General features: G+C 39.4%; 1 protein-coding gene across 2 annotated transcripts in view; it reads right to left on the bottom strand.

The window, feature by feature from the left end:
* Nucleotides 1-26,413, bottom strand: part of nlgn4xa (neuroligin 4 X-linked a) — a 156,787-nt gene that overhangs the window by 92,381 nt on the left and 37,993 nt on the right. For both annotated transcript variants that reach the window (XM_056254404.1, XM_056254405.1), the window contains one exon: nucleotides 11,983-12,135. In XM_056254404.1, the coding sequence (XP_056110379.1) occupies nucleotides 11,983-12,135 (153 nt within the window). The remainder of the gene's footprint in view (nucleotides 1-11,982; nucleotides 12,136-26,413) is intronic.

Below are 26,413 nucleotides of genomic sequence, written 5' to 3'. Positions count from 1 at the left end.
ACCCAGAGGAGCATGGAAAGCTGCAATGGCAGCCATGTACACCTTGAGTGTGGACGGGGTAACACTAGCCGAGAGGCGATCTTGGAGGAACTCCAGCACTGAAGCCACTGGGCAGTTAACTGGTTCCACCTCACGCTCTCTACACCATACGGTGAAAACATTCCATTTTAGGCCGTACAATTTCCTCGTGGAGGGAGCTCTAGAGCTAAGTATGGTCTCTACTACTCCTGCTGACAGGCCGGCCTCTCTGTACTGTGCCCCCTCAGGGACCAGACCCACATTTTCCATAGTCCAGGAGTGATATTATGTCTTAGAACCATACTTGGACCGGCCACAACGGGGCTATCAACAATAGACTGATCCCGTCTCGACGGACCCTCTCTAGAACTCCCTTGAGCAGAGCGATCGGGGGAAATGCATACAGACGCAGCTTCGGCCACGTCTGTACCATGGCATCCAACCCCAGCGGACAGTGGACAGTGAGTCGTCTCTCGAGACGCGAATAGATCCACTTCCACTGGGCCGAACCTCTGACATATTGACTCCACCACCTCGATATGGAGTCTCCATTCCCCGGGCCTCAGCCCCTGCCTCGACAGGATGTCTACTCCCTGATTTTGAGCCCCCGGGATGTATGTTGCTCTGAGAGACAACAATTTCCCTTGAGACCACAAGAGAATCTGAAGCGCCAGTCTGCTTAGAGGGCGAGACCTCAGACCCCCCTGATGGTTTATATAGGCCACCACCGACATATTGTCCATCCTCACGAGGATGTGATGAACCTTGAGGTCCGGCAGGAAGCTCCTCAGAGTTTGGAACACCGCCAACATTTCCAAGCAGTTTATGTGCCAGGAGGAATGATGGTCCTGCCATAGACCTCTCATAAAGCGGCCGTCAATGACCGCGCCCCAGCCCGTGAGGGAGGCGTCTGTCGAAACGGCTTTCTGGCGACATGACGCTCCCAGCACGGGACCTTGGGACAGAGACCAAGTTTTCTTCCACATAGATAGGGAACGAAGGCACCTGCGCGTAACCCTGATCATGCGAAATGGGTTTCCCCTCGGGGAAAACCCCTTGGTTTTTAGCCACCACTGCAGGGGCCTCATGTGCAGGAGACCGAATGGAATAATGTTGGATGCTGCTGCCATGAGCCCTAACACTCTCTGAAAATGTTTGACAGTGATGGCCTGGCCTAGCTTTATCCTGGTCACCGTGGCCAGGATGGACTCGATCCGTGCAGGAGACAATTGTGCCCGCATCCTGACCGAATCCCACACCAATCCCAGGAACGTGGTCCTCTGGGCTGGTGCCAACACACTCTTTTTTTCGTGTTGAGTCTCAGAAAGAAAAAAGAACAACATGACTTCATAATGATACAATAGTATGTGCTTTTTTTTTTTTGGCAGGCAACTGTTTGCTCTTATTGGATAGAAACTTACATCCATCATTTGCTTCCTATCCTGAAAATTATACCTTTAGTGCCTGTTTTTTTGTTTGTTTTTTGTTTTTGTGAAAACCAAGATATACGCTTTTTTTCTTTTCAGGATTTGTTGATGTATAGACATTTCAAAAGTAAATAATTTATTTGGCTTTGTTTGTAAATATGTAAATGTCTGTACTGTCACATTTGATTGATTTAATGCATCCTTGCTGAATATAAGTATTAATGACTTTCAAATAAATAAATAAATAAATAATCACTGCCTATGATCCCACGATTTTCTGACCCAAAACCTTTGAACGTTAGCAAATGTATTGCTTTTTACACCACACAACCATATATTTGACCACTCAAACAAACAAAGTGGTCAATGGATGGAGAATCGGACAAAGAAAACCAATTTTTAACTGGCTGCATGTAGCTTGCAGGTGAAAGCCCTCTTTAACCTTGTCACCGGTTCCAGTGCACTTGCCCCAAGAACTGACACAAACAAAACAATTTAATGTCCCTAAATTGTTCATGTCAAGGTCATGTCGTTGCATGTTTACATGACTTTTCCTGTTCTGCCTCATTATCTTTCTCCCTAGTTATTTTTTGTGAACACTCTCGATACGATTGTAATTTCAAGATTTAATGTCCTCTGCAATTACATCCTCCATCCCGTGGCACTGCTGCACCGCAGCTCAAAACAAAAACAAGCAAACAACACATTAGCATCCGAACGTATGCAGGGCAAAGAGTTCCGCATTCTCCCCCGGCACAGCAGCTCAAAACAGGGTAAGCGTGACTGAACACGAGGCTTGCACCAGTCAGAGAGGCAGCAGCCAGATTCATATTAACCCTTTGCCCTCTTGTGCCCCAGCGCACTGCATCCCAGAGCGACAAGCTGCCATCCACAGCACTTTAGACAGTTTTTATAGGATTAACCAATCAACACAGTGAGGTCTCCTCCTCTCAAAGGGACCAGGCCATCTGGAGTTATGGGGAAAAATAAGGCCAGATCTCTCCAGTACATCTGGTTCTTGAAGAAGGTCCACTCTGAGGTCAAACTGAGCTCCCTATTTCTATGTGGAGATATGATGATGACAGACTGCACATATCTGAGGAGGAGGAATGTTTACTGATGTCTGCAGGTCTGTAAACAACAACACACATTTGTTTGATTGAGTTTCTGATGTAGTTATTGCAGGACTGGACAAAACTCAGAATGTAAGAACTGGTTCACTTGCAATCCAAGAGTAATTTGAATCGAATTAGCAGTGCAACACTAGCCTGACGTCATCCTACTCAGATTCTAGTCAGAATATGAGTCTGATACTGCTCTATTGGGCTGTGATTATGGGGCGTGTTTCAACTGAACCAGGGGAAAAAATGCCTCTGCACTCAATTGGATAGACTGAATCCCGTAGGAAGGACGGCAAAAACATCTTTCTGATCGACAAATGCCTTGATCGCGGTATGTTCCTCTTTTAAAATGAATGCGATGTCTACATCTTCTATAACAGGCGCAATGGCTGAATCTACACATGTCAATTCTCCAGCGGCAGCCACCTTTGTTGTAAACGAATTCAAACCATGCGCTCTTTGGTGACGTGGATGGTTACGTTACTGTTGATCAGCTGTCCATCATCATATAAAGCCCGCCCTGACAATTTGATTGGTCCGAACAGCTTTGGTTCGGGCATACTTGCTTCTCAACGGATCAAGTCCAGACCGAACTTCCCATCCTCAAATGTTGTGGGTGGGGCTAAGTTCGGCTGGCATCCAGGCTAGTGCAACACAGAAAGCTTCCAATAACTGCATTGTGATTTGGAATTTACTGAATTGCATTCAAAGACATTCAACACAGAAAATGGCATTCTATTCATCTATTCCTCTATCCATTCACCCATTTACAAGACCCATAAACCTCTAAACTTAAGACTTTCAAATTCATAATTAAAAGTAGTTTAACTACACTACTGTATAAAATATTTTTTTAAAACAAATTAATACTTTTATTCAGCAATGACACAATTCAAATAAAAGTGGAAATTCAGTTTAAAGTGGCAGGAACAGCTACATTGTTACATTTTTTTTCTAAATACAGTTCTTTCGAACTTTCTTTTCTTAAAAGAATTGTGTAAAAAAAAAGAAATTGTGCACAAAAAATATTAAGCGACAACTGTTTTCAACATTAATAATAATAATAAGAAGAACTGTTATGTGAGCATCAAATCAGCATTTTAGAATGATTTCTGAAGGTTCATGTGACACTGAAGACTGGAGTACATAAAGACTGAAAATTCAGCTTTGCCATCACAGGAAAAAATGAATTTTAAAATAATTAAGAAAGAAAAAAACTCTCTTGTTGAATGTGATCAAAATAATACTTCAGAGCCCATTATAATATTGGCTTTACAAATTAATATGACAACAATGACCTTTTACGAGAGAAGCTAAGCATAGACATCCAAACTTTATAAGGGCAAACTAGAGGCTGAACATTTCAGTCTGTGTTCTTTAAAGGTTCTAAAGACAAAAGCTATTGTAAAAGCTAAATGTTTATGAGCAATGACTAAAGAAAAAGGACTTAAATTCCATATCAACAATCATTTTATTTAAAAAAAAAAAATGCAGTAAGCTTATTTAATGTTGGAAAGATTAGTGTGCTACAAGGTAAAATTCCAAAATGGAGGAATTTCAACAAGGGTCTCAAGGCAGCCTTCCTTATCTGAGTTGCCAGACCCTCTCACGGGGCCACGGTGATTCAAAATGTCTGAATAATCACTACAACAGGGCTTGCATCATCCTGAGAGGATTGTGTTCATTTATATAAATCCTAGAGGTTTGCGTTTCTAAAAGCCATTAGAGGTGTGTATGTGTTAAAAGGGAAATATCAGCTGGGGCTTGATCTGTCTATAATTAGGTTTTGTTTTTATTCTTTTGGTACAGACAAATCAGCTCTCTCACCCGCCTTGGGCATCAGGTCCATTCGAAGGAGCTTGTTTGCTTATTATTTGTGTTCTAAGCTGATTGTAATGGGAAGATGTTAACCAGCACTGTATGTGCTTCATGTGTCACGCTTTGAAGACTCCTTTAAAAGTCACCTCAGTTTCTCAACCTAAACCTCCTTCCTCATCCATCCTGTCCTTTGTGTGATTAACAAACAAACAAACATATATATATATATATATATATTGATCAATAGAGTAGAGAAATACAGAGCCCCTAATAGTACTGTATGTGGTGAAGGAAATTAGTATGAGATAGGAGGAAATAATAACGATTCTGCGTTCTCTAGAAAATATTTTACGTTCCCCCAAGAAACTTCTGAAAAAATCATGAAATATCATTCATTCATAAATATTCATATAATGATTTATTCATAAATATCATTAAGGTTTTTATGAGTTGAGGAAATTTTACAACCTGAACTATCCTTGCCTCATCATGAAAAGGTCAAATTATCTGACATTTAAATTATTATTATTTTTTTTTTTACATTGACACACAGTCATGAGGGTCTACAGGAACATTATTATGTGTCATATTAGCTGCCAATGTACCATGCAAAATTAGTACAATTAATAGAAAAAAATATCTTTCTTATTACCATTATTATCCCGACTGCTATGTAAATGTCTACATTACAACTATTTGTTAATAGTAATACAATTATCATTAATAGTACTACTATTAGGTATTATACGTTTTTTTTTTTACATTTAAGCTTAAAATACCATTACTTTCCATGCTAAATAAAAAGTAAAAGGAGTCATTTAAAACTACGTTAGAGCCATATTTAAATGGGATGATCATCTCAATGCAACATTAGTAACAAAAGTATGAATATTTTAATTTGGTTCTGCCCGTCTTTACATGGCACAATTCAGGCTGAACTACTTCTCTGTAGTTCAACAATGTCTCTATCGTTAGACCACAGCTCCAATGTCTTTTACAATTTATTTTCCACACCCCTCCGTGCCACACAAAACAGTTTCTCTGTTCTATTCCCAATTTCCCATGTCGACTCTCCTCTTAACTTCCTTGGCAGCCTCTTCTGCATGTAGATTCAGCCCTTCATCTCCTTATGTTGACATGCTATCTTTAATCTACTCAATAGTCTCTGATACCTCACTCCTGTCCACTCTCAAGTCTCAACACATTTACCTGGACCAGTCCTCCACTGAACTCTCCTGCCGTTACCTTACATCACCTCTCCTCTCTGTTTTTGTGTAAAAGAAAGCAGTCATTAGAGCTACCACGAGACAACAACAAACATCTCTGTCTTTCGGCAGTTGAGGACAGCATGACTTGCCCAAAGACACTCAAGCACATTCTCACCAATATTAGTGTGGCGTTATATTGCTTTTGCTTAAAATGTGACCCAAAAAGCCCTCTGTTTCTCATTGCCTGTCGCTCCTAATCTCTCTATTTCACTTCGTCCCTCATAAAGCCATTTTAGTCCAATCGGCCTTCCTCCCCTGGGCTGTGCCTGTCCTTGCCCTGCTGTGGAGACTTTACTCACAGGCCTCCAGTAAACCGTAGGAGCCTTCCAGGCAGTGGCGGGAGACAGCCTGACAGAGACAGAAGTGAATAGGGTAAAGGCTCCGTGGAGATTGAGCCACTGCAGAGGGGTTTATTAGTGTAAGCTACTGTCTGTTAAACGACTGAGGGGGTGATTTAGGAAGGGGTTTTTAATACCTTGTTTAATAAAAGCAAAAGTGCAATTCTGCTGGACTCTCTGCAGGGTTATAGACTGAAAAATCTCAAGAAGCAACAAGGTTAGTTCTCAAGGTTTGCATGTCTACTAGAGGTTCTCACTGGCACAGCAAGAAATCAGTTGTACAGCTTTAATCTGATTGTCTACATTGACAGTGTCACGGTTTTGGAATGAAAGCCGTATTTTTTCAACAGATGTTAATTTCAAATTGCCCTGTTTATACTTACAGTCGTGAATAATGCCTGCAAAGATAGTGACAATGGCATAAGTCAAAGATGCTGGCTTCTTATTAAACAAAATCAAAACAATACTATTTAATATTAGTAATAGACACACACACACACACACACAGGCACAATTTCATCCCCTAAAAAAATCTTGTCCACCATCCTAACCACAAAGACGTTATAATTAAATAATTAACGATCCCTGTGTCTAGGTCTACAGTATACAACATATGGAAAACACTTACAAGAAAAAATCTATTTCAAATGAATGCTGTTCTTTTGAACTTTTATTCAAGAAAGAATCACCCCCTGTCTTTATTTGAAAAATAAATAAGTGACATAATACATTATAAAATCAAAGCTATGTGTCAAAATAAACATTTTCCCTTTGTGTTTTCAATGATCAACCTCATAGCTCTGATAGTGCTAATTTTTAAAGAGATGGCCAGAACAAGAATCTTGAAATATTTAAATGGATAGGTCACTAAAAAAAAAAAAAAAAAAAAAAAAAAAACATTTGGATGATTTTTAAATTTAGGTTTGGTTTGTCTTTCCAAACCTGTATGACTTTCTTTCTTTCTGACTGTCTGATATTTTGAAAAAAATAGAAGTCAAAGGTTACCAAAACTGTCACCAACGTTCTTCAAAATATCTTCTTCTGTGTTCCAAAAAAAAAAAAAAAAATGTCATACAGGTTGTAACAACATGAGGGTGAGTAAATGATGATACATTTTTATTTTTTGGTTGAACTATAGGGATACAAATTATGTAATCCGAGAGTCGATTTGAATGCAGTTGCCACTCTCATTCAAAACCAAATTGTGTGTGAACATAACTGTATTTCGCACTCAAAAACTGGCTTAGAGACTTAGAATCAGACAGAATACGTTTTTTCAATTTAAAAAACAGGCCTTTTTTTTTTTTTTTGGTTCATTTTTTTTAGTTTAGAAAAGAGCAGTGTGGTGTGTTTTTTCTGTTGCTAAGCAACCACCGAATCAGCTGTCCTGTCAGTCTAATCAAAGATTATAGCATGAGCGCTCTAGAATCTTTGGTTTGCTATTAAGTAAACTGTAAACATCTCTATTGCCACACTAACTTGCCACCAGGCCTGCTGCTTTTTGTTAACATTGTGGTAGTTGCGGTTCGTGATGTCATACAGCTCCGTGTAACCTGCGACAGACACCACAAGTTTCTCCTCCATCATTGCAGTCTCAGGACGTTCCAAGCAACTGTAAACTTCCGTCACAACAACGGATGGCGTCCATTCATTCTATTGGACAATTGAAAAAAATTGTCAATTGGAAAAAAAAATGCGAATGACGTCGGGCACTTTTCTGCTGAGTTGATTTTTTTTTCAACTTCAGGCGCTCAGAGCGCTCCAACAAAAACACAAGACGCAGCAGGTGGCTAAAACGCGAGGCGCTCGGGGCGCATAAAAAGCGAGCAAAACGCTCAATACCAATAGAAAACGATTAAACATTACGACGCCTCTTACTAAAAAAAAAACGCGTTCTGTCTGATCGGGGCCTTATGCTGTGTGAATGTAGCCATTGTGATTCTTCATTTAGTGCTGCATACACAGGGGCGGACTGGGGCCAAAAATTATATTCGCAATTGCGAATATAAATTCGCAATTGCGAGTTATAAAGTCAAATTTTACCTCAGAATAGTTCTCTCACAATTCTGACTTTATAACACACAATTGCGACTTCTGACTTTAGCCTATATCTCCAATTTGCGTATTATAAAGCTAGAATTTCAAGTAGCCTCGCAATTGCGAGTTTATATCTCATAATTCTGACTTAATAACACGCAATTGCGACTTCAATTCTGAGATAAAGAGTCAGAGTAGATAAAAAGTTACCTTTTTTATTTCTCACTCTGTGGCGAAAACAAGCTTATAGCCTACCATATGTATTGTAGACACTGAACAGCAAATTAAGAGGAACCGTAGGCTACAGATCACTGTGGAAAAATGAGTAGGCTATAGCCATTAAAGAAGGAACTCTTACCGGGCAAAATATCAAGCACTTTTTTTTCTTTTTTTTTTTACATCTGACAAGATTTATTTTCTTGATGCTGTTATTATTTTTGCATTTTCCCTTGAATGTGTACTGGTATTTTACAATGTGTACAGACTTTATTGTATTGTACCTTTAAAATTACAAAGACAATTAGGCTACTTGATTCATTTTAGCTTCCACTCCACAGCAAATGTGACCTGAATAAAATAAAATGGCTTAAAAAAAAAATAAAAAAAAAAAACTTGCGGTGCTGAGGACATGCTATTAATCTATCAAATTAAGGTTTAAAATCATGTGATTTAAAATGTTGTAAAATTAACTATTTTGCATAGCCTATGTGTGAAACTCGGATAAGCATCCGATTTATATAAATAATTACTTATTTATCAATAATTACTATTTAGCAGTACTATACTACACAGGTTAGAACATCATATCAGTACAATATTGAGCATACATGTCACTTAAAACCAGCGCATGCGAATTATAATCCAGAGATCGACACTGCGCATGCGTATATGACGTCAGCAAAACACACCTCCATCCAATACGTATTGGACCATCCAGCTACGTCATCGTGCTACAGGCTGCAGCGAGCATAGACATTATGTCTATGGCAGCGAGGGGTGTCTCTTTTTTTTCGGCCGATTCATGTCAGTGAAAGAGGGAGCTCTGATTGGCTGTTCAGCTTAGTGAACGAGTCAGTGCACTGCACGAGAATAATAGCAAAACCGAGAGCAAAGAAGTCAAAACGGCATTGATAGAGGCTGTTCTAATTTATGTCATATTACCTGAGTGTTCCTTGGCGAATATTTAAATATTAACATGAGAGGAGGGGAATAAAGAAAGTGTTTAGCAGGATTGATATTCAGAACGGTAAGCACGCATTGCTTTGTTTACGGTGTGTATCTGCAGCCGGCTGCGTCGGTTTCTCTTTTTGAATGACGAATATAGACGAATATATCTGCAGAAATAGACAGTTGTCTCATTTACACGCAGGCGCAGAACGCGCATTCTAGCTAACAGTAGGCTGTAGTTCTCTCGGTGTGTTCAAGTGCAGCTTTTTTCCCGCGACACAGGCGACGGGGCGATGCGAGGCGACAACAAAGTCGGCTTTCATCTGATTCTGCGCTAGTTCATCGGCGTTGGCTTGGTGTGTTTCCAGGACGTGAAAGAGGGCGTGTTTCAAGATACGCAATCTGGAGTAGATTAAATTTAACAGGGAGGGAGGGCATGGGCAATACACTCACATGCATGCGCACGAAACACACTCCTTGTTGTCCGCGGCCGCGCGATCGATTCCCTCATCCATTTGCGTAGAAAAGAAATGTAATATTATGATTTCCGTCATTTTTTATATATATATATATATTTTTTATATGTGTACCGGGCCGGCCCACATTGGCCAGCGGCCCACCGGGAAAAGTCCCGGTGCTCCAGATGGCCAGTCCGCCCCTGTGCATACATAAATGCCTCATTATGCCAAATTAGAATTGAGTTTCCCACAATGCACTGTAATGACATGTTAAGTGCAGAAACAGAATTGTTCTGCTGTATTATGAAACACATCGGCAGTCTGCTGATGTTGCCATGTAAGAGAGAGAGAGAGAGAGAGAGTCACATGTGCCAGTAACACATCTCAGTTCATTCTTACAGCTTCTATTGGATCATTGGCAGGCCACATGTGCCCCACTGCAGATGGTGCAATTACTATGAAAACACACACGCAGTTACAGATGCAAATTTGACAGAAGAATTTGACACATGAATGCCCATGTAGCCTATACAAAATGATTATAGCTGAATACCCATGCAGTCGTAATGATTCCCGCATGATTATCACACTAACAACCCTGTTATGCAACCACATAATGCATAACAGGTCGCTGTGTCTATCTCAAATATGTTTACATATGTTCAGCAGCAATTTTTACTCTCTAACAAGTTAATTCCAGAGAGGAGTGCATGGCTTTCTGCAAATAGTATTTTCACACCGGAATGCTCTTCTCACCCTTGGCTAATCAGTGAGCATGTGTCTAAAAGCTAGATAAAGCTATTACAACACTAGGTCTAAAAACAGCTGAGAAGAAATATGTCTCACTGGTGGCGAACTGGGCATGGGCCAACTAGAGAGCAGTCTGTGCAGTGCCACACACACACACACACACACACACACACACACACACGCTGCCACCAAGATACCTCAGAGGTGTTAAAATATTACTTTTGTTGTGGAGAAAGAGCTATCGCTCTGTGAAGAGGGGGTACAAACGGGACACGATCCTGCAATTTTATATGCTTGGGAACATGTTCCAATCTCACTTTGCCCTCTCTCTATAGGGCTCTGCTTTTTACTGCCACCACGCTTCAAACTGTTCTCCATATAAAGCCAGAGACAGCCAGGCTATCTCCATCACCTTCATGCTGAGCGATGACAGGCAGAGAAGCAGAAACACGTTTAACAAAGGCCTCGCTTGCACTCTCTCACTCCTATCCCCGGTCTCTCTGCCACTTTCTTTGCTTCCCCCAACTGCTGTCTTTTCCCGCAGTGCATACTTTTCCAGTAGGCCTTTTCCTATACCTTTTCCCCTTGGCTCCAACACATCTAAATATAACCAGCCTCAGAGAGAGCTGTAGCTGATAACGAGTTGTAAGAACAGCCGAAGTTATGCCGAAGGAAGACTGTGAATGATCCCTTTTTAATATTTACCCACCACAGCCTAGATTCTTAAACAAAATTTAATCATCCTACATCTTACTGAGGCACAACTGTCCTGCAACGAAAGATGAAAGAAGAGTGTGAAATCCAAAGTGGACTTTAAAACTTATTAGACAGTACAAATTCTGAAATGTAATGGCCAGCGGTGTAGCAACATTCACCTCTCACTTTTAGAAAGTACTAAATTTGCTACTATTTTATGGGAGAGAATCATTATGTTTATGAGGTCAATTATTAAAAATAATTTCTATTAATTTAAATAAAGCTGAAATTAAGTAAAATATAAGTATTAGATGCCTGAATGTATCATTTAAATAAAATAAGTTTAAGTAGCAGTACTTAATTTCCTAAAAGTAAGAAAGACCGAAAAAAAAAAATTAAGCTAAACAGAAATAATGAAAATTACAAAAGCACAGAGCAACAAGGACTTAAACCAAAATTTAAATAAAAACTGAGAATATAAAAATAAAAGCTAATTCAAAATATTAATAAAAACTGTAATAGTATATCAATAATACTAAAATAACACTGAAGCACAACCGGCCAAGAAACTGAATTCGAATCCAACAGGAAAAATAATTATAAGTAAATCATAAATGCTATGTTTGCATTGTATGACCATAACTGAAGAATTAAATTAAACTAAAAACTATTACACAACATTCCATTCAGATCTTTTTGAAATCTTTATTTTAAATTCTGTGACTTTTAAGCCTATGACCCTCAGCTATTCCAAGATCATGTTCCTCTTTAAACCATGTGTATATCTTTATTACATGTGTAGGAGGCTGAATATAAAACAGGAGGCCATAAAGATATTCTGTAATCAAAACCATCCAGCATTTAATGAAAAATGAACGACTTACCCAGCACTCCCAGCCTATAATTCAGGGTCACCACGATGACATTTCCATAGCTGGCCAGAATGCTGCCGTCAATCATATTTCCTGTTCCTTCCATGTAGGACCCACCATGGATGTACACCATCACAGGTCTCAGCCCATTCTCATCATGGATGTCTGCAAGTAGAAAAAACAAAAATCATCTGGACATACTAAACATGTTATATCTGTGGGATGACTGAACAACCTTTTTTTGTCCAACTAATAGTGACAGTTCTTCTCAGTAAACGAACATCAGTAGAATACATATGCTTTACACTTTGACAAGAAAATCCAATAGTACGATCCCAAATGAGAAGATCAGACAAATGTTTCAAATTAAATTGCTTCTTTATACCATTATCAAGCCGCATTTTCATTGAAACTAATCCCACCTCAGCAAGATTCACCTCAAGATGTGGCTCATGCACAGGGAAGTCCGTAATTGCTGCAGATGAGTTGGTTATTTGTGGGGTTCTCTTGTTCTGATTAAAGCCCCTGATTAGTACATGTGTAGGAGGCTGATTATAAAACAGGAGACATGAAGCCCAAGGATGAGGAAGTCTTTGATAGCAATTCACAAATTGCAGGCAGGCTTACCCAGACTATAGATTTTTCACATCAGATATTTACTGGTCTTGAACAGGACAGCAAATGTAGATGCAGATGTGTCCCTGTGTTTAGTCACAATAAAAACACACTGAGAGTTTAGACGATTGTGCTTACTGCATTGGCTGAACATTAATATCAATGAATGTATACTAATGGAAGCTGTAAACAGCAAAAGATACAAATGTTTCTCTTCAATTTAGGACGCTTTTTTTTTCGCAGCGGTTGATGGTGATGTAAAACGGTTGATGTATATTTTTTGGTCACACTTTAGATAAGAGTCAAATTCTCACTATTAACTATGACTTTTGCCTCAACAAACTCCTAATTACTGCTTATTGATAGTTAGTAAGGTAGTTGTTAATTAAAGGTATTGGGTAGGATTAAGGGATGTAGACTATGGTCTTGCAGAATAAGGTATTAATATGTGCTTTATAAGTACTAATAAACAGCCAATACCCTAGTAATATGCATGCTAATAAGCAACTAGTTAATAATATTACCATTTTTTTGTAATTCATTTTCTAATTCAACACCATGGTGTTACACTTATTCAGTTGTGTTTTTTCACTGCTTAACTGTGCACAGTTGAAGAAACACCCATTTATATACTTAACAACTCACAATTGATTCAAAGCTTCCTCAAAGAATAATAATAATAATAATAATAAAGAGGAGAGTTTCCTCAGCCCGCTCAAAACAGCTGATGGAATGAGAGCTAATGGCATCAAAAAGGGGTTATGACATTCGGTATGTGTGCCTGCGTCTGTTAGCATCCACCTCTGTAAACATACTCACTGCAAACAGCCTCCTCTCAGTGGGAGTGGTATATCTGCATTAGGAACGCCCTGGTTGGCTTCTCAGACTGGAGTGGAGTCCAACAGGGGACAGCGTAAGTAATTGGTATTCAGCCAAAGCCACCTCACTGTACTTTGATTATTGGTTTCTGTTGCATATGGCTTCATTAACTGCGTAGAGGTGGTGCACAAACACAAACACATAGACACAAACACACACACACACACACACACACACACACACACACACACACAGCGTGGTCTGCTGCAGAGCTGGCACAATCCTACAGCGCCTGTGGGCAGGCGAGCAGAATTAACGGCAAGTCTGTGTATCGTTCTCCCCGCAAAGGAAAACAGAGAGAACAAGAGAGAGGGGAACAGTGAGAGAGAGAGAAAGAGAGGGAGAGGTGGAAAACAACCCGTCGTGACAGGTGATTAATCTCGGTCGGGTTCTGAGTGGGCGCCAGGCAGTGCACTAATGCGAGTGCATCTATTTTGCAGCTCTTTGCTGGTGTACAACTTTCAGCGTTGCAGCGCCTTTATTGCGCTGGACCATCACCAAGGGCAGAACCTCCTGTCTAACATTCTGCCTCTCAACCAGGTAGACTAATAGCTGCGCACAGGATTCTAGTTTAGTGGAGATGTTACACAAGCTTTGTGTTGATGTTTTACCCTTTTACACTGGTCTAGGATTACCTATGACCCGAAATCGCAAGCAAACCCATTACTACCAACGCAGGCAAGAGCATACCACCCACAAAATTGGAAACCTCTATTATGGTGAATCTAAACTGGCAAACTTGAGCCAGTAGAAGTAGTTTAGGTACTGATTTCATGGGCTCTTTCCAAGAAAACAATTTAATTCATTCATCTCCACAGCTATTGGAAGGAGAACAATCCAGAAACACATTACGAGAATGGAGTGCTGCCATGAACTTGTCTAGAGTAGAGTAGATGCGATACACATCTTAAGGCTCTTCACAGCAAACTCATAGATCAAGGAGACATATTGGATGGGCTTTTACTGTAGCTGAGAAGGAAGCACATCTATGCACATTTTGCATCCCAGGTGTGTTGAAAATCAACTGGCATTGGAAATTTGCAAAGTTGGCAAACATTTGGGCTCTTGAGAATGATGAAGAGGAAAGATTTCCGGGCCATTCACAGAACGTTCACACTCAGGTTGTTAATGCAGTGCTATTCAATTTGGGCCACACTTTTAGCTTGTACATTGTCATGACAATCTATATGAGATGTCTAATGAAAAGCTGATCATTTCATACAACTTTTACTGTTGTGTGGACTTTAACTAAAACTTTTAGTCTAACTTTTATAACTTTTAGTATTGCAAGTCCACAGAAAATTTTCCAAAATTCATAAAGAAATCATACAAGTAATCCATATAGACATAGAGGTTGGATAGCGGATGTCAGTAAATAACAAATAATATTTTATTTATTTGTTTAAAGCTGCAGTCCGCAGTTTTTTCCTCTTTGTCGCTATCTCTGTTCGAAATCTGCAATTGCAGTTATTCGCGGAATTATCAACTTTACGTGAGTTGTACTTTGACACGACACAGCGAAGATGAACACAATGTTTGAGGAGAGTGTGTCTGTCAGTCACCGTGCCGGTGTGGATACTGGCATTCAGAATCACAGATTATTATTTTTGGAAGTATGACCAACATAAGAATTTTCACCGGAAAATGTCATCTGAACAAGTAAGAAACATCCACTTTTGTTCTGGTTCTGACATTGCAGTAAATCGCGCTGATTAAATCTAACAATCGCTTATCATATCACGCAAAACCGTGCAAATTATACTTTGTTCTCAAATTGTTAATGTTAACAATGTCAGCATTGCGTGACTATGTCCTTCCGATATGTGTCCTTGTTTTCGCATGGGTCCGGTTGCAGTCTCTTTTTTTCCGTAGCCACTCCGAAGTCCGAACGAAGTCTTTTGCATTTTACAACAGGTGAATCTGTTGTCACTGGTGATTGTCGTTAGAACCTTTCTGGACCCGCCATCAAATTGAGAAGTTTAATTATATCAAGTGCTGTGAGAAAAGGCTATAAATCTCCACCTCCAGCATCCTCACACTCAATATAGCCTACTACCCGAGACTCCCTCTTTATGTGTACAGATGTGACGTAATGACGCAAAGACATGCTCGAATCTCCCGCGGAAATCCACCAGTACCACTGGAATTAAAAACATTATTACAAGCTTACCGCTTTGAATCGAGCTAAGGCAAGCAGATAGTTTTGAACACTGTCTGGTTATGTATTTTCTCAAATATGTATTTTGGATAATTTTTAACCCAAAAAAAGCTACGGACTGCAGCTTTAATGTGGAATAACGTTGTTTCCCTTATTAGTTTTAGAGAAACAACAGTTTATTTTTTGTTCTATTAGACAACTTAACTCTGCCACAACTTAATCATGTTGATTGTATGCATCTTATGCACTTTATTTCATTATCCAGTAACTAACACAACTACTAAATGAATACCAGGAATAATATTTGTGTTAATAAAATGTATTTTATTACACTGCTGTCTTCCTTGTGTTGACACAGTAGTAATAGTAATAATACAGTAAGAGGCTCTACAAATTATCCGATATGTCACAAATGCTTCATATTGGTCATCTGACTATGGAAGCTTGTTTCCGCCACTGAATCAAACATAAAAAAGGTAATTGCGACTTTTTACATCTAGCAATTCTGACTTTTTTTCTCAGAATTGCATAATATAAACTCACAATTGCGAGTTATGAAGTCAAAATTGTGTGATATAAAGTCACAATTGAGTCAGTCTTTTTTCCATCAGAATTGGACTTTATAACTTGCAAATTGTAAGTTTATATCTCACAATTCTGAATAAAAGAAGTCAGAATTGCAAGGTTTAAACTCGCAAATGCGAGAAAAAAGTCAGAATTGCAAGAAAATAAGTCAGAATTGCGAGTCATAATGAAATGCTTAAGAGTGTATACCTCACAATTCTGACATTATAACTCGCAATTGCGAATTTATATCTTGCAATTCTGAGAAAAAAGTCAGAAGTTTGAGTTTATATTAAACAATTGTGAGGAAAAAAAGTCAGAATTTTTAGTTTATATTAAACAATTGTGAGGAAAAAAGTCAGAAATTTGAGTTTATATTAAACAATTGTGAGGAAAAAAGTCAGAATTGTGAGATAAAAGTGACAATTATCTTTATTTTTTTTATTCTGTGGCAGAAACAAGCTTACCTGACAGCTCCCTCCAATTTACATAATTTGTATTTATTCAACAGTTCTCCTTGATTGTTCTTTACTGTTAAGGTAAATTAACTTAGCTGGTGCCCCATGGTTAAAGGCGTGTAAGGGTCATCTGCCATACTAACCTTAAAGGGATAGTTCACTTTGAAATTAATTTTTGATATGTTTTAGCTTACCTCAACGGCATCCAAGATGTAGGTGTCTTCGTTTCCGCAGTAGTTTCAATTTTGATATTTTTAGGTCATACCGTTCTTGTTTGTCAGTCTTGCAGGTCTATGGTCACCACCTCAAAGAGCATGCACAGAGAAGTCCAAATTAAACATGATTTAATGACTCGTAAATGTAAGTACACATTGAATGCCTAAGACACGAAACGAGCAGTTTGTGTGAGAAAACGAACAGTATTTATATCGTTTTTACCTCTTGTAACGCACAGACCGAAGCGCCCGCGCCCTCAGATCACTTGGACGTGGCTGTGGTAAAAACGATATAAATACTGTTCGTTTTCTTACACAAACCGCTCGTTTCGTGTCTTAGGCCATCAATGTGTACTTACATTTACGAGTCATTAAATCATGTTTAATTTGGACTTCTCTGTGCATGCTCTTTGAGGTGGTGACCATGGACCTGCATTATATGACTGACAGACAAGAACGGTTTGACCTAAAAATATCAAAATTGAAACTACTGCGGAAACAAAGACACCTACATCTTGGATGCCCTTGAGGTAAGCTAAAACATACCAAAAATTTATTTCAAAGTGAACTATCCCTTTAAGTAACATGCAACCAAAACCTCACAACATTATTTTGGTGCCACGTGTGAGAACCATGAGACAGAGTTGGCAAGATGCAACATAATCGCTGAAGACATCCTTCTAAACAAGCACTTGCACAGATACTGTAGACCTTAAGTGGTGCTCAAGCACATGAACCTTTTGGCCTCTAACAAGATAAGTGCCCAGTTTTTACAGAATGTTTTGTTTAAATTTGACCTGTTGAATTAATTATATTTTTTCAATCAATTCTCACCGTGTGCCCGATAACTTATTCTTCATAATTCTGCGAGACCACACAAGCCCCTCCCACTCACCAAAGCACCAAAGCACTCTGCAGAGCAGGCGAGCAGCATCCACGTCTCCCGGACCTGCCTTTAGTGGTGACAGCCAGTTAACAATTGTGCTTGCCCTAAATTTTGTCACTGTTTGTCACCGCTGTGAAATTAAACCACTATTAAAACAATACAGCCAGCCTAACTTGTTAAACTTAACAACAAGCAAGCTAGTCTGGCGTTGACGTAAAATAGCATTGTGCAAGGTCGGAATTGCCACCAAAATTTATAAAAAAATTCAAGATATTAATTTGCTCTTGTATGAGTTCTTGTATGTTGTGTTAATAACATAATATATTTAAGCAATAGCACATGAGCAAGAGTGCTATTTTCTCAAATAGGCTATCAGCACGATTACAAAATGTGATATTCATTTTATACAACAGTTCAATAAACAATAAGTTGATTATATGAATTGACTATTTTTGGACACAAAATTGTCAATTTTGACTGTTTTTGCTCTTTTTTGCCAGTAAAAATAGTTCCAAACAAAGAAGAAATGTTGCATCTCCCAGAACCCTACAGTATCTACAGTGTTTCGTTCTTGAATGATTCACTGTTTTTGAATAAATCAGGTGAGTCAGTGATTCAACGACCCATTCAAAAAGTTAAAGGGTTAGTTCACCCAAAAATGAAAATTCTGTCAGTAATTACTCACCCTCATGTTGTTCCAACCCCGTAAGACTTTCGTTCATCTTGCTCTCGAACACAAATTAAGATATTTTTGATTAAATCTGAGAGCTGGATCACTCCTCCATAGGCTTCTTAAAGGGTTAGTTCGCCCATTTAAGACATGAAGTTGTATGCAATCCTTACCAGCACTATAGTGCATACACACTGACCCACTCTGTTGTCACCTCCCTGGTCAGAGTTCTGGCCGCTGGAAGTTTTTCAATGAAGTACTCCCGGTTATTTTCCGGGGCCACAATACTGTGCGTTTTTACGTGAAAAAATGATTTACATTTTAAAGCTTGATTAATTTACCACACAAAAAACACGCCGGTCAAAATTCATACCTCAGTTTTAAAGTCCCACTCCGATCATATTTTGAGCTATTTTTAAACATTCCCAGTGGTCTTTAAATTGTGATTATGCAATTTTTAGCCAAAATCACAAAACCTGTGCCGTTTTCTGGGACTTCGCTTCAGCAGAGCGGCAGTAGCTCATTAGCAATTCGCCTCTGCGTTGTGGGCGGAGCCGTTGGCACGGAGACGACCCTCCCCCTGCCCGTTGCTGAGAGCTCTGTCTCTCCCGCTAGCTTACATCCCCAATACCGGTGGGGCAACAGTATTATATACACGTTAATTATTATTATCCAAAGTTAATCAAAGTTATCACCGATCACCGATCATTATTTCACTCCAAGACGTCGCGTGTGGAGACGCCCAGTGGAGTTACTACGTCAGAACTCCAGTCGATTTTAGCCGGCATTTTAGCGTCTGCTACTGATTCACAGCCATTTGAATGTAGAAATACTCAGAAATACAACTTTGAGCTGATTTTTCTCAAGCTATGTCCTCTAACATCAGAAAAATGCCACAAGAACATGTTAACACATAGAAAAACATTATTTTCATCGGAGCGGGTCTTTAATCGGCAAAATTTTCGATCCATTTCTATCAATCCGCGCTGCTGTCAACATCAACAGTGCGCACGTTCAGATCAGCTGTTGATAGCGCCACATGTCTGACTGCGAAACTTCTGATGATGAAACCAATTTTAGCACAATGTCAGACGGATCAGATGATGAAAGTAATTTTAGCACAACGACAATGTTTGCAACACAAAACCTCAATTGTGTGTGTGTTCAATCAAATAGTTTTCTCAGCAAATTGAACCAATATCCCTATATACTGTTTTTATATTAGACATCTTTTCACGTGTTTTATAATGGAGTCTAAACATCAGCTTGTTTACCGTACAGTTTAGACATGGGATCATAAAGCTAGTAAATAGAGCTTACCCGTGGTACTGGTACAGCAAAACTCTTTAATTTCCCTTTCCGCCTTGGTTGGGGATGTAATCGTCTTCGCTGAAGTGAGCACTACACACACGAAAAAATCCTTTATTCTGGATATTTTAGCTCCCGCAGAGTAGCCGATGGCAACCAGCCAAAGCTGTCTCATAGTTATATTCGAAACAGGAAAACGATGGAATCTGAACTTTGATCCCGGCACATCTTTGTGGTCACAGCCTGGGAATTTACAAGTTCGCACCATTGTTAATTTAATACTTTTTACGTCGTTGTCAATCGATTGTGTAAACACTATGGAACAGCTGATCGGAACGCGTGATTTTTTCCCCCCAAACCACGAAATCCCGCCCTGCAGCCGATTTCATTGGTTTAGGTTACAGTGATGGGTAGGTTTAGGGATCAGTGTTTGGTGTAGGCAATCTGTACAGTGATTGACATGACCAATGACAACTTTAGAATCAGCTGCAGGGCGGGATTTCCGCTGAAGTGGTTTGGGGAAAAAAAATCACGCGATCGGAACGTGCGCACTGTTGACGTTGACAGCAGCGCGGATTGATAGAAATGGATCGAAAATAGTGCCGATTAAAACTGAGGTATGAATTTTGACCGGCGTGTTTTTTGTGTGGTAAATTAATCAAGCTTTGAAATGCAAATCATTTTTTCACGTAAAAACGCACAGTTTTGTGACCCCGGAAAATAACCGGGAGTACTTTATTGAAAAACTTCCAGCGGCCAGAACTCTGACCAGGGAGGTGACAACAGAGTGGGTCAGTGTGTATGCACTATAGTGCTGGTAAGGATTGCATACAACTTCATGTCTTAAATGGGCGAATTAACCCTTTAAGCGATCGAAACTGGCCGGCCGAAAAGTTATGAAAGACATCGTTAAAATAGTCAGAGTGACTACAGTGGCTCAATCTTAAATTTATCAAGCGACGAGAATACTTTTTGTGCACAAAAAACAAACAAAAATAACAACTTTATTCAACTACTCATTTCCTTCCCTGTGGGCCTTGAGATTTCACGTAGTGGAACTGCGCAAAGCTTCTAGGTTGTACATCACACACATGACCAGCGTCGGCCAATAGTGAGCTTACGTGTGACGTACAACACAGAAGCTTTGCGCAGTTCCACTACGTGAAATCTCAAGGCCCACTTGCGTTATAAAAGTTCCCTTTCTGGTTTTATCTGTTGAACTGTGCTGTGACAAGGAAAGGCAGGTAAAGACAATGAGAGAACATGAAAGACAGAAATAAAATAAAAGAGAACGATAGAGAGAGTGTCAGAGAGATAGAGAGAAAGGGGAGGGAGGAAGGAACGAAAGGAGAGAGTGAGTGGGGGTGACTCCGCAGTGCACACACCCTGGACATTCATCATTGCCAGGACAGGCCGAGGAGGATAATATATTCCCTCATGTGCTGCACAGCACTGCACACATTACTCATCTTTATACAGAGCAAGAAAGAGAGAGAAAGAGCTGAATTCTTCATTAGACTCAACAGTTCTTATTAAAGAAATAGTTCACCCAAAAAAGAAAATTCTGTCATAATTGACTCACCCTCATGTCTTCCTAAACCTGTATGACTTCTGTGCAACACATAAGGTAATATTTTGCAGAATGTACTATTCACTCTTTTCCACAAAGCTTCTACCGAGCGTTCAGGCTTCACAATGGACACAAAAGCACTATGTATACAGAAGTTATAAAATATATTATTTTCTTAACATATAAAAAAAAATAAGAAACAAAGTCAAACTGGTTTTCGAAAGGTAAGAAAATAATGACAGAATCTTTATTTCTGGATAATCTATTCAAGTGTTAGTAGGGTAAGATGGCTGTTAAAGACCATGCAGTCTGTACAATGCTGAGCTGTTCAGTCAGTCTGTTCAGCTGTAACACAGATTTGTAATGCACAGCAATACAGGGTAGGCACGCAAGCAAAAACTTGGCTGTAATATATCATTAAAGACAATTGTATGCCGATTATTGGCCTCACATCAAGCTGAAGTCAACTGTGGCTTCTGGACATGTACCGTATTTGATATTCATGTACTGCTACTGGGTCTCAAATGTAAGCTTTCAACATCAACCTTTAATAAAGCTGTTAAAGCAATGCCGTAGGCCCTCCATTCAGAGCCCATGTTAACCAATTAAGGCATGGTTGACAAGTAATATTCTTTCACTCATTCATTTCAAAACAAAAGCTTTTTTTCTCTGTACAGACCTAATCTAAAGAGTGTCATCCTTTTAACGGGACTACAGACAGAGAGAGCAGCTTTCTCTTTCATTTTTATGCATTTAAAGAGTCTTACTGGGTGAGTTTTAAAGGTGTCAGGGAATTGCGGAGGCTGGTGCATTGCTGTAGGGTGATTTTGCAGGGGAGTCGTATGGCATAGGTACAACCTTAAGGGAGCCAGGAAGAGTAATTCATCGCCACTGCAGATGTTCAAACAGACGGAGAGCATCGATCCTGCCCTTCTGAAAACACCATCTTCGTCTCTTCAGCACAAGAAGTATTTGGTGGAGGTACTTACAAGACTCAAGACTTTTTAAAGTAGCCTGATTTAAAAATGCAGCGATTAACTAGGAGTATGTTAAAGGGTTAGTTCACCCAAAAATTCTGTCAGTAATTACTCACCCTCATGTTGTTCCAACCCCGTAAGACTTTCGTTCATCTTCGGAACACAAATTAAGATATTTTTGATTAAATCTGAGAGCTGGCTCACTCCTCCATAGGCTTCTTACGGGATCGAAACTGACCGGCCCAAAAGTTATGAAAGACATCGTTAAAATAGTCCGAGTGACTACAGTGGCTAAATCTTAAGTTTATCAAGCGACGAGAATACTTTTTGTGCGCAAAAAAACAAACAAAAATAACGACTTTATTCAACTAATCATTTCCTTCTCTGTTCGGCCGTGATATTTCACGTAGTGAAACTACGCAAAGCTTCTTGTTTGTACGTCACGCATCACACACATGACCAGCGTCGGCCAATAGTGAGCCTATACGTGTGACGTGCAACCTAGAAGCTTTGCGCAATATCACTTGATATGAAATATCATGGCCCACAGAGAAGGAAATGATTAGTTGAATAAAGTCGTTATTTTTGTTTGTTTTTTTGCGCACAAAAAGTATTCTCGTCGCTTGATAAACTTAAGATTGAGCCACTGTAGTCACTTGGACTATGTTAACTAGGGATGGCCCGATACCGATACTGGCATCGGGGATCGGGCCGATACTGTCCTAATATACTCGTACTCGTACTCATAAAAATTCGCCGATACCACGCACCGATACCACGTACATTTTGCAAAACGAAACTGGCCGCCGCGAGTGCTTTGTCGAGGTGAACTGAGGCATAGGAAAGTATAATGTCGGCGGTTTGGGCTCATTTCAATATAAGGGATGATGACAACAGCAAGGCAGACTGTGAGTTATGTTCAGCTAAGGTGTCGAGAGGAGGGAAAGAAAGTACATCGTTTAACACCAGCAATCTAATTAAACATCTGAAGACGCATCATAGATCTGATGGCCGAGCGCGCGCGCGGGCGGTAATGCACTCACTCTGTGTGTGCGGGTGCGGGAGAATAAAACGATTCGCGGGACTCCCGCAAACTAGAAATATCTATGAATAAAACATAAAAACTAAAAGATTTTTATTCATCTCTTGCAGAAAAGCAACAAGAACAACTACAACAAAATAGAAACGATTTACAGGCCAGAGTTTCTATTCATAACATGGTTACAGCGTTGAGCGATGTAGCCAATCACAGACATATGTGTTGATTTCTTGAACGCAATGGCCAATCAGAAGCATTTCAGATAGACTCCCCTCACCGCTCAAAACGGACTTTTTTGTTCAGTGCTGAATTCTGTATGCTGGCAAATCCTCTAATTATAACAAACAAAGTGTGGATATTATGAAAGATTGATTGTGCAGTCAGCTTCATTGATAATAACAGAGATGTGTGAGATCGCGATGAACTGTCAGCTTTTAGGATTTATTAAGGGAGCGCACTTTGCGCGCATTCAGTCATGCCAGACCATGCACGCAGTAGCTGCTTGCTTTTATGTTAAATTAACAGTGGTTTGTGTGTTAATACATTTATTATTTTACTAATTAGGGCCCAAGCCTTGAAAAGGCGAAGGCCCTATTGTTTTCCTAAGGATTATTTATTAGGGCCCAAGCCTTGAAAAGGCGAAGGCCCTATTGTTTTCCTAAGGATTATTTATTATTAGGGCCCAAGCCCTGAAAGGGCGAAGGCCCTATTGTTTTCCTTAGGATACATTTTTAAAAAATGTTCTATCGACTATTCGGGCACTTTTGGGGCCCTTAACGTGCTCGAAAACTCTTGAAACTTTCCACATGGATCAGAATCTGCGGCCATCAGGGCCGGGCTGAAGCTGGTACCCGGGGGTGGCAGGGGGGCTCGACAGCGCCCCCTGGAACGGGGTTTGAACACTTGGTCCATAAATCCAACACGCTTGCATGTAATAATATGAAACTCGGTACACATATAGATCTCATCGGTTCATATATACTTCATACTCTTACTTTTTACCCCAGCCCAACAGGAAGTCGGCTATTTAGGGTTGTTTGGAAAACGCATGCAATGGAATTTGAAATACTCCTCCTAGAGAATTCAAACACACGGCACGAAACTCGGTCAGCATGAAGTCAAGACATTGAGGATGAAAAATTGCCAGGGGATTTTTGATATCTCGAACGGTTTTGCCGTGGCGAGGAAACGAAATTATGGCGCGAAAAGAGAAACAGGAAGTGTGTTATAACTTCTTTATACATGAACTGATCTTGGTGAAACTTCAGCAGTGTGTTCGTTATAAGAGGCCGGTCATATGGATGTGACTATTGTGAGTCAAAGTTATAGCGCCACCAACTGGCAGCAGGAAGTGTGTCACTTTCAAAATGCTTTGAAATAACCCTCTTATTTTTACCCGATTTGCTTCAAACTTTATGTGTATAATGTAAACACACGGCAGATGTAGACCTGTGAAAAGATTATTGATACCTTAGATACTGTTGCCGTGGCAACGCATCGAACTTTAATATTTTTGTTTGATGCTTTTGAGACTCTTAGCATGCTTGAAATTTCATAAAACTCGACAGACACATTACATTTATTAGCCAGTAGACATGTGCAAAGTTTCAGAAACGGGCGTGGTGAGGGCTCAGTAGCGCCACCTTTTGTCAAAAGTGGGGGGATTAGTTTTATCTACAGTTACAAAAATCGGTATGCATATTGTTCTCCTCGAGCCGGACAACTTTCTAATTGACAGTCATTAGCTCCGAACAACACGAAGTCAGATATTTTGGTTTGAATATGGTGAGCCTCTCTCTGAGCCTACATCTCTGTATGGCAAGCCCTTTTAATATTTAAAAGCTAAGTTTGACTATCCGGAATTAACATTGTAGATATCAACAACGTCTTTCTGACTAGTCGTAATTACATTTTGGATAGTTTGTATTATCATTTAAGATATCTGTAACGTAATTGTGACTAGTCGAAACGACAGATAGAGATATCTGTAATTCGGTTTTGACTAGGCAAAACTGAATTACAGATATCTGCAATGACGTCATTGAAAACGACATTCAACTCGTCACACATCTTAAATGACAATCCAAATTAATTTCAAGATATCTATAACTTGATAATAAATATCTACAATTCAATTATGACTATCCCTAACTCCAGTTTGAGATATCTACAACGCCATTTTGACTAGTCATAATTCCAGTTACAGATATCTACAACGTAATTTCGCCTAGTCAAAACTTAATTTAACCTGTTAACCGTCACCAGTGCGTGGGCGCTCTGAAGCGTTTTTTTTTTTAAATAGTTCAAAGTTACTATCATATTTAATGTGATTAACTTGACAAACTATACATCATTAAAACGATATAAGACTCAAGTTTCAGTATTTGACCACTATTGTATTCTGTGAAACTTATAGTGACAGTTATATGTCTTAATTTGTGTCAGGAGTTATGAAATAAAAAAATGAGTCGTTACCTTTAATATGAATTATGAGCGTCAGCTGCTCTCATTCAGAAAAAAACTCCCGTGCGATCGTCATGACAGCGATTCACAAAACAACGTCCCTCAGGGCTTTTAGCTCAAACATGTGCAGATTTGGAGAAATATTGATAGATTCTCATAGGTTTACATCAGACTTCTATAGACAGGAATAATATTTATTGAATTTATACCCAAATGCGTCGATGTAATCATTTTGAGCGCTGTATACTCTGATTTACTGTGTTATCCATTCATACTGAAGTCTGGGGCGCTGTTGCACAGTAAAGTCCATATATGGATCACATGAAGAAGAGCCATAATCATGTGACATTCAGGAAGTCCTGATACATAAACAAAGCTATCCGAGATCGCTGTAAAGTGCAGATAAAGATGTTTTGAAGACAATAAACATGATTGCAATGATATTTGATTTACCTGTGTTCTTCGAGTCATGTCAGGTATTTTCATAATAATAGATTATATGTATAATGTAATGCTAATCGAGATAGACTTTCAAATTGTGCAGAATACAATAAAATAATATATTTTCTATCTGATTTTTTTATCTGAAGCCAAATCAGATTACAGAAAGTTATTTAAAACACTCGACTTGCGCTATAAAG

The sequence above is a fragment of the Rhinichthys klamathensis genome, unplaced genomic scaffold (assembly GCF_029890125.1).
Source record: "Rhinichthys klamathensis goyatoka isolate OS25496 unplaced genomic scaffold, OSU_Roscu_1.1 h1tg000111l_1, whole genome shotgun sequence".
Classification (NCBI taxonomy): Eukaryota; Metazoa; Chordata; class Actinopteri; order Cypriniformes; family Leuciscidae; genus Rhinichthys; species Rhinichthys klamathensis.
Note: the sequence above shows the minus strand (reverse complement) of the source record. Positions and strands in the feature narration are given on the sequence as shown.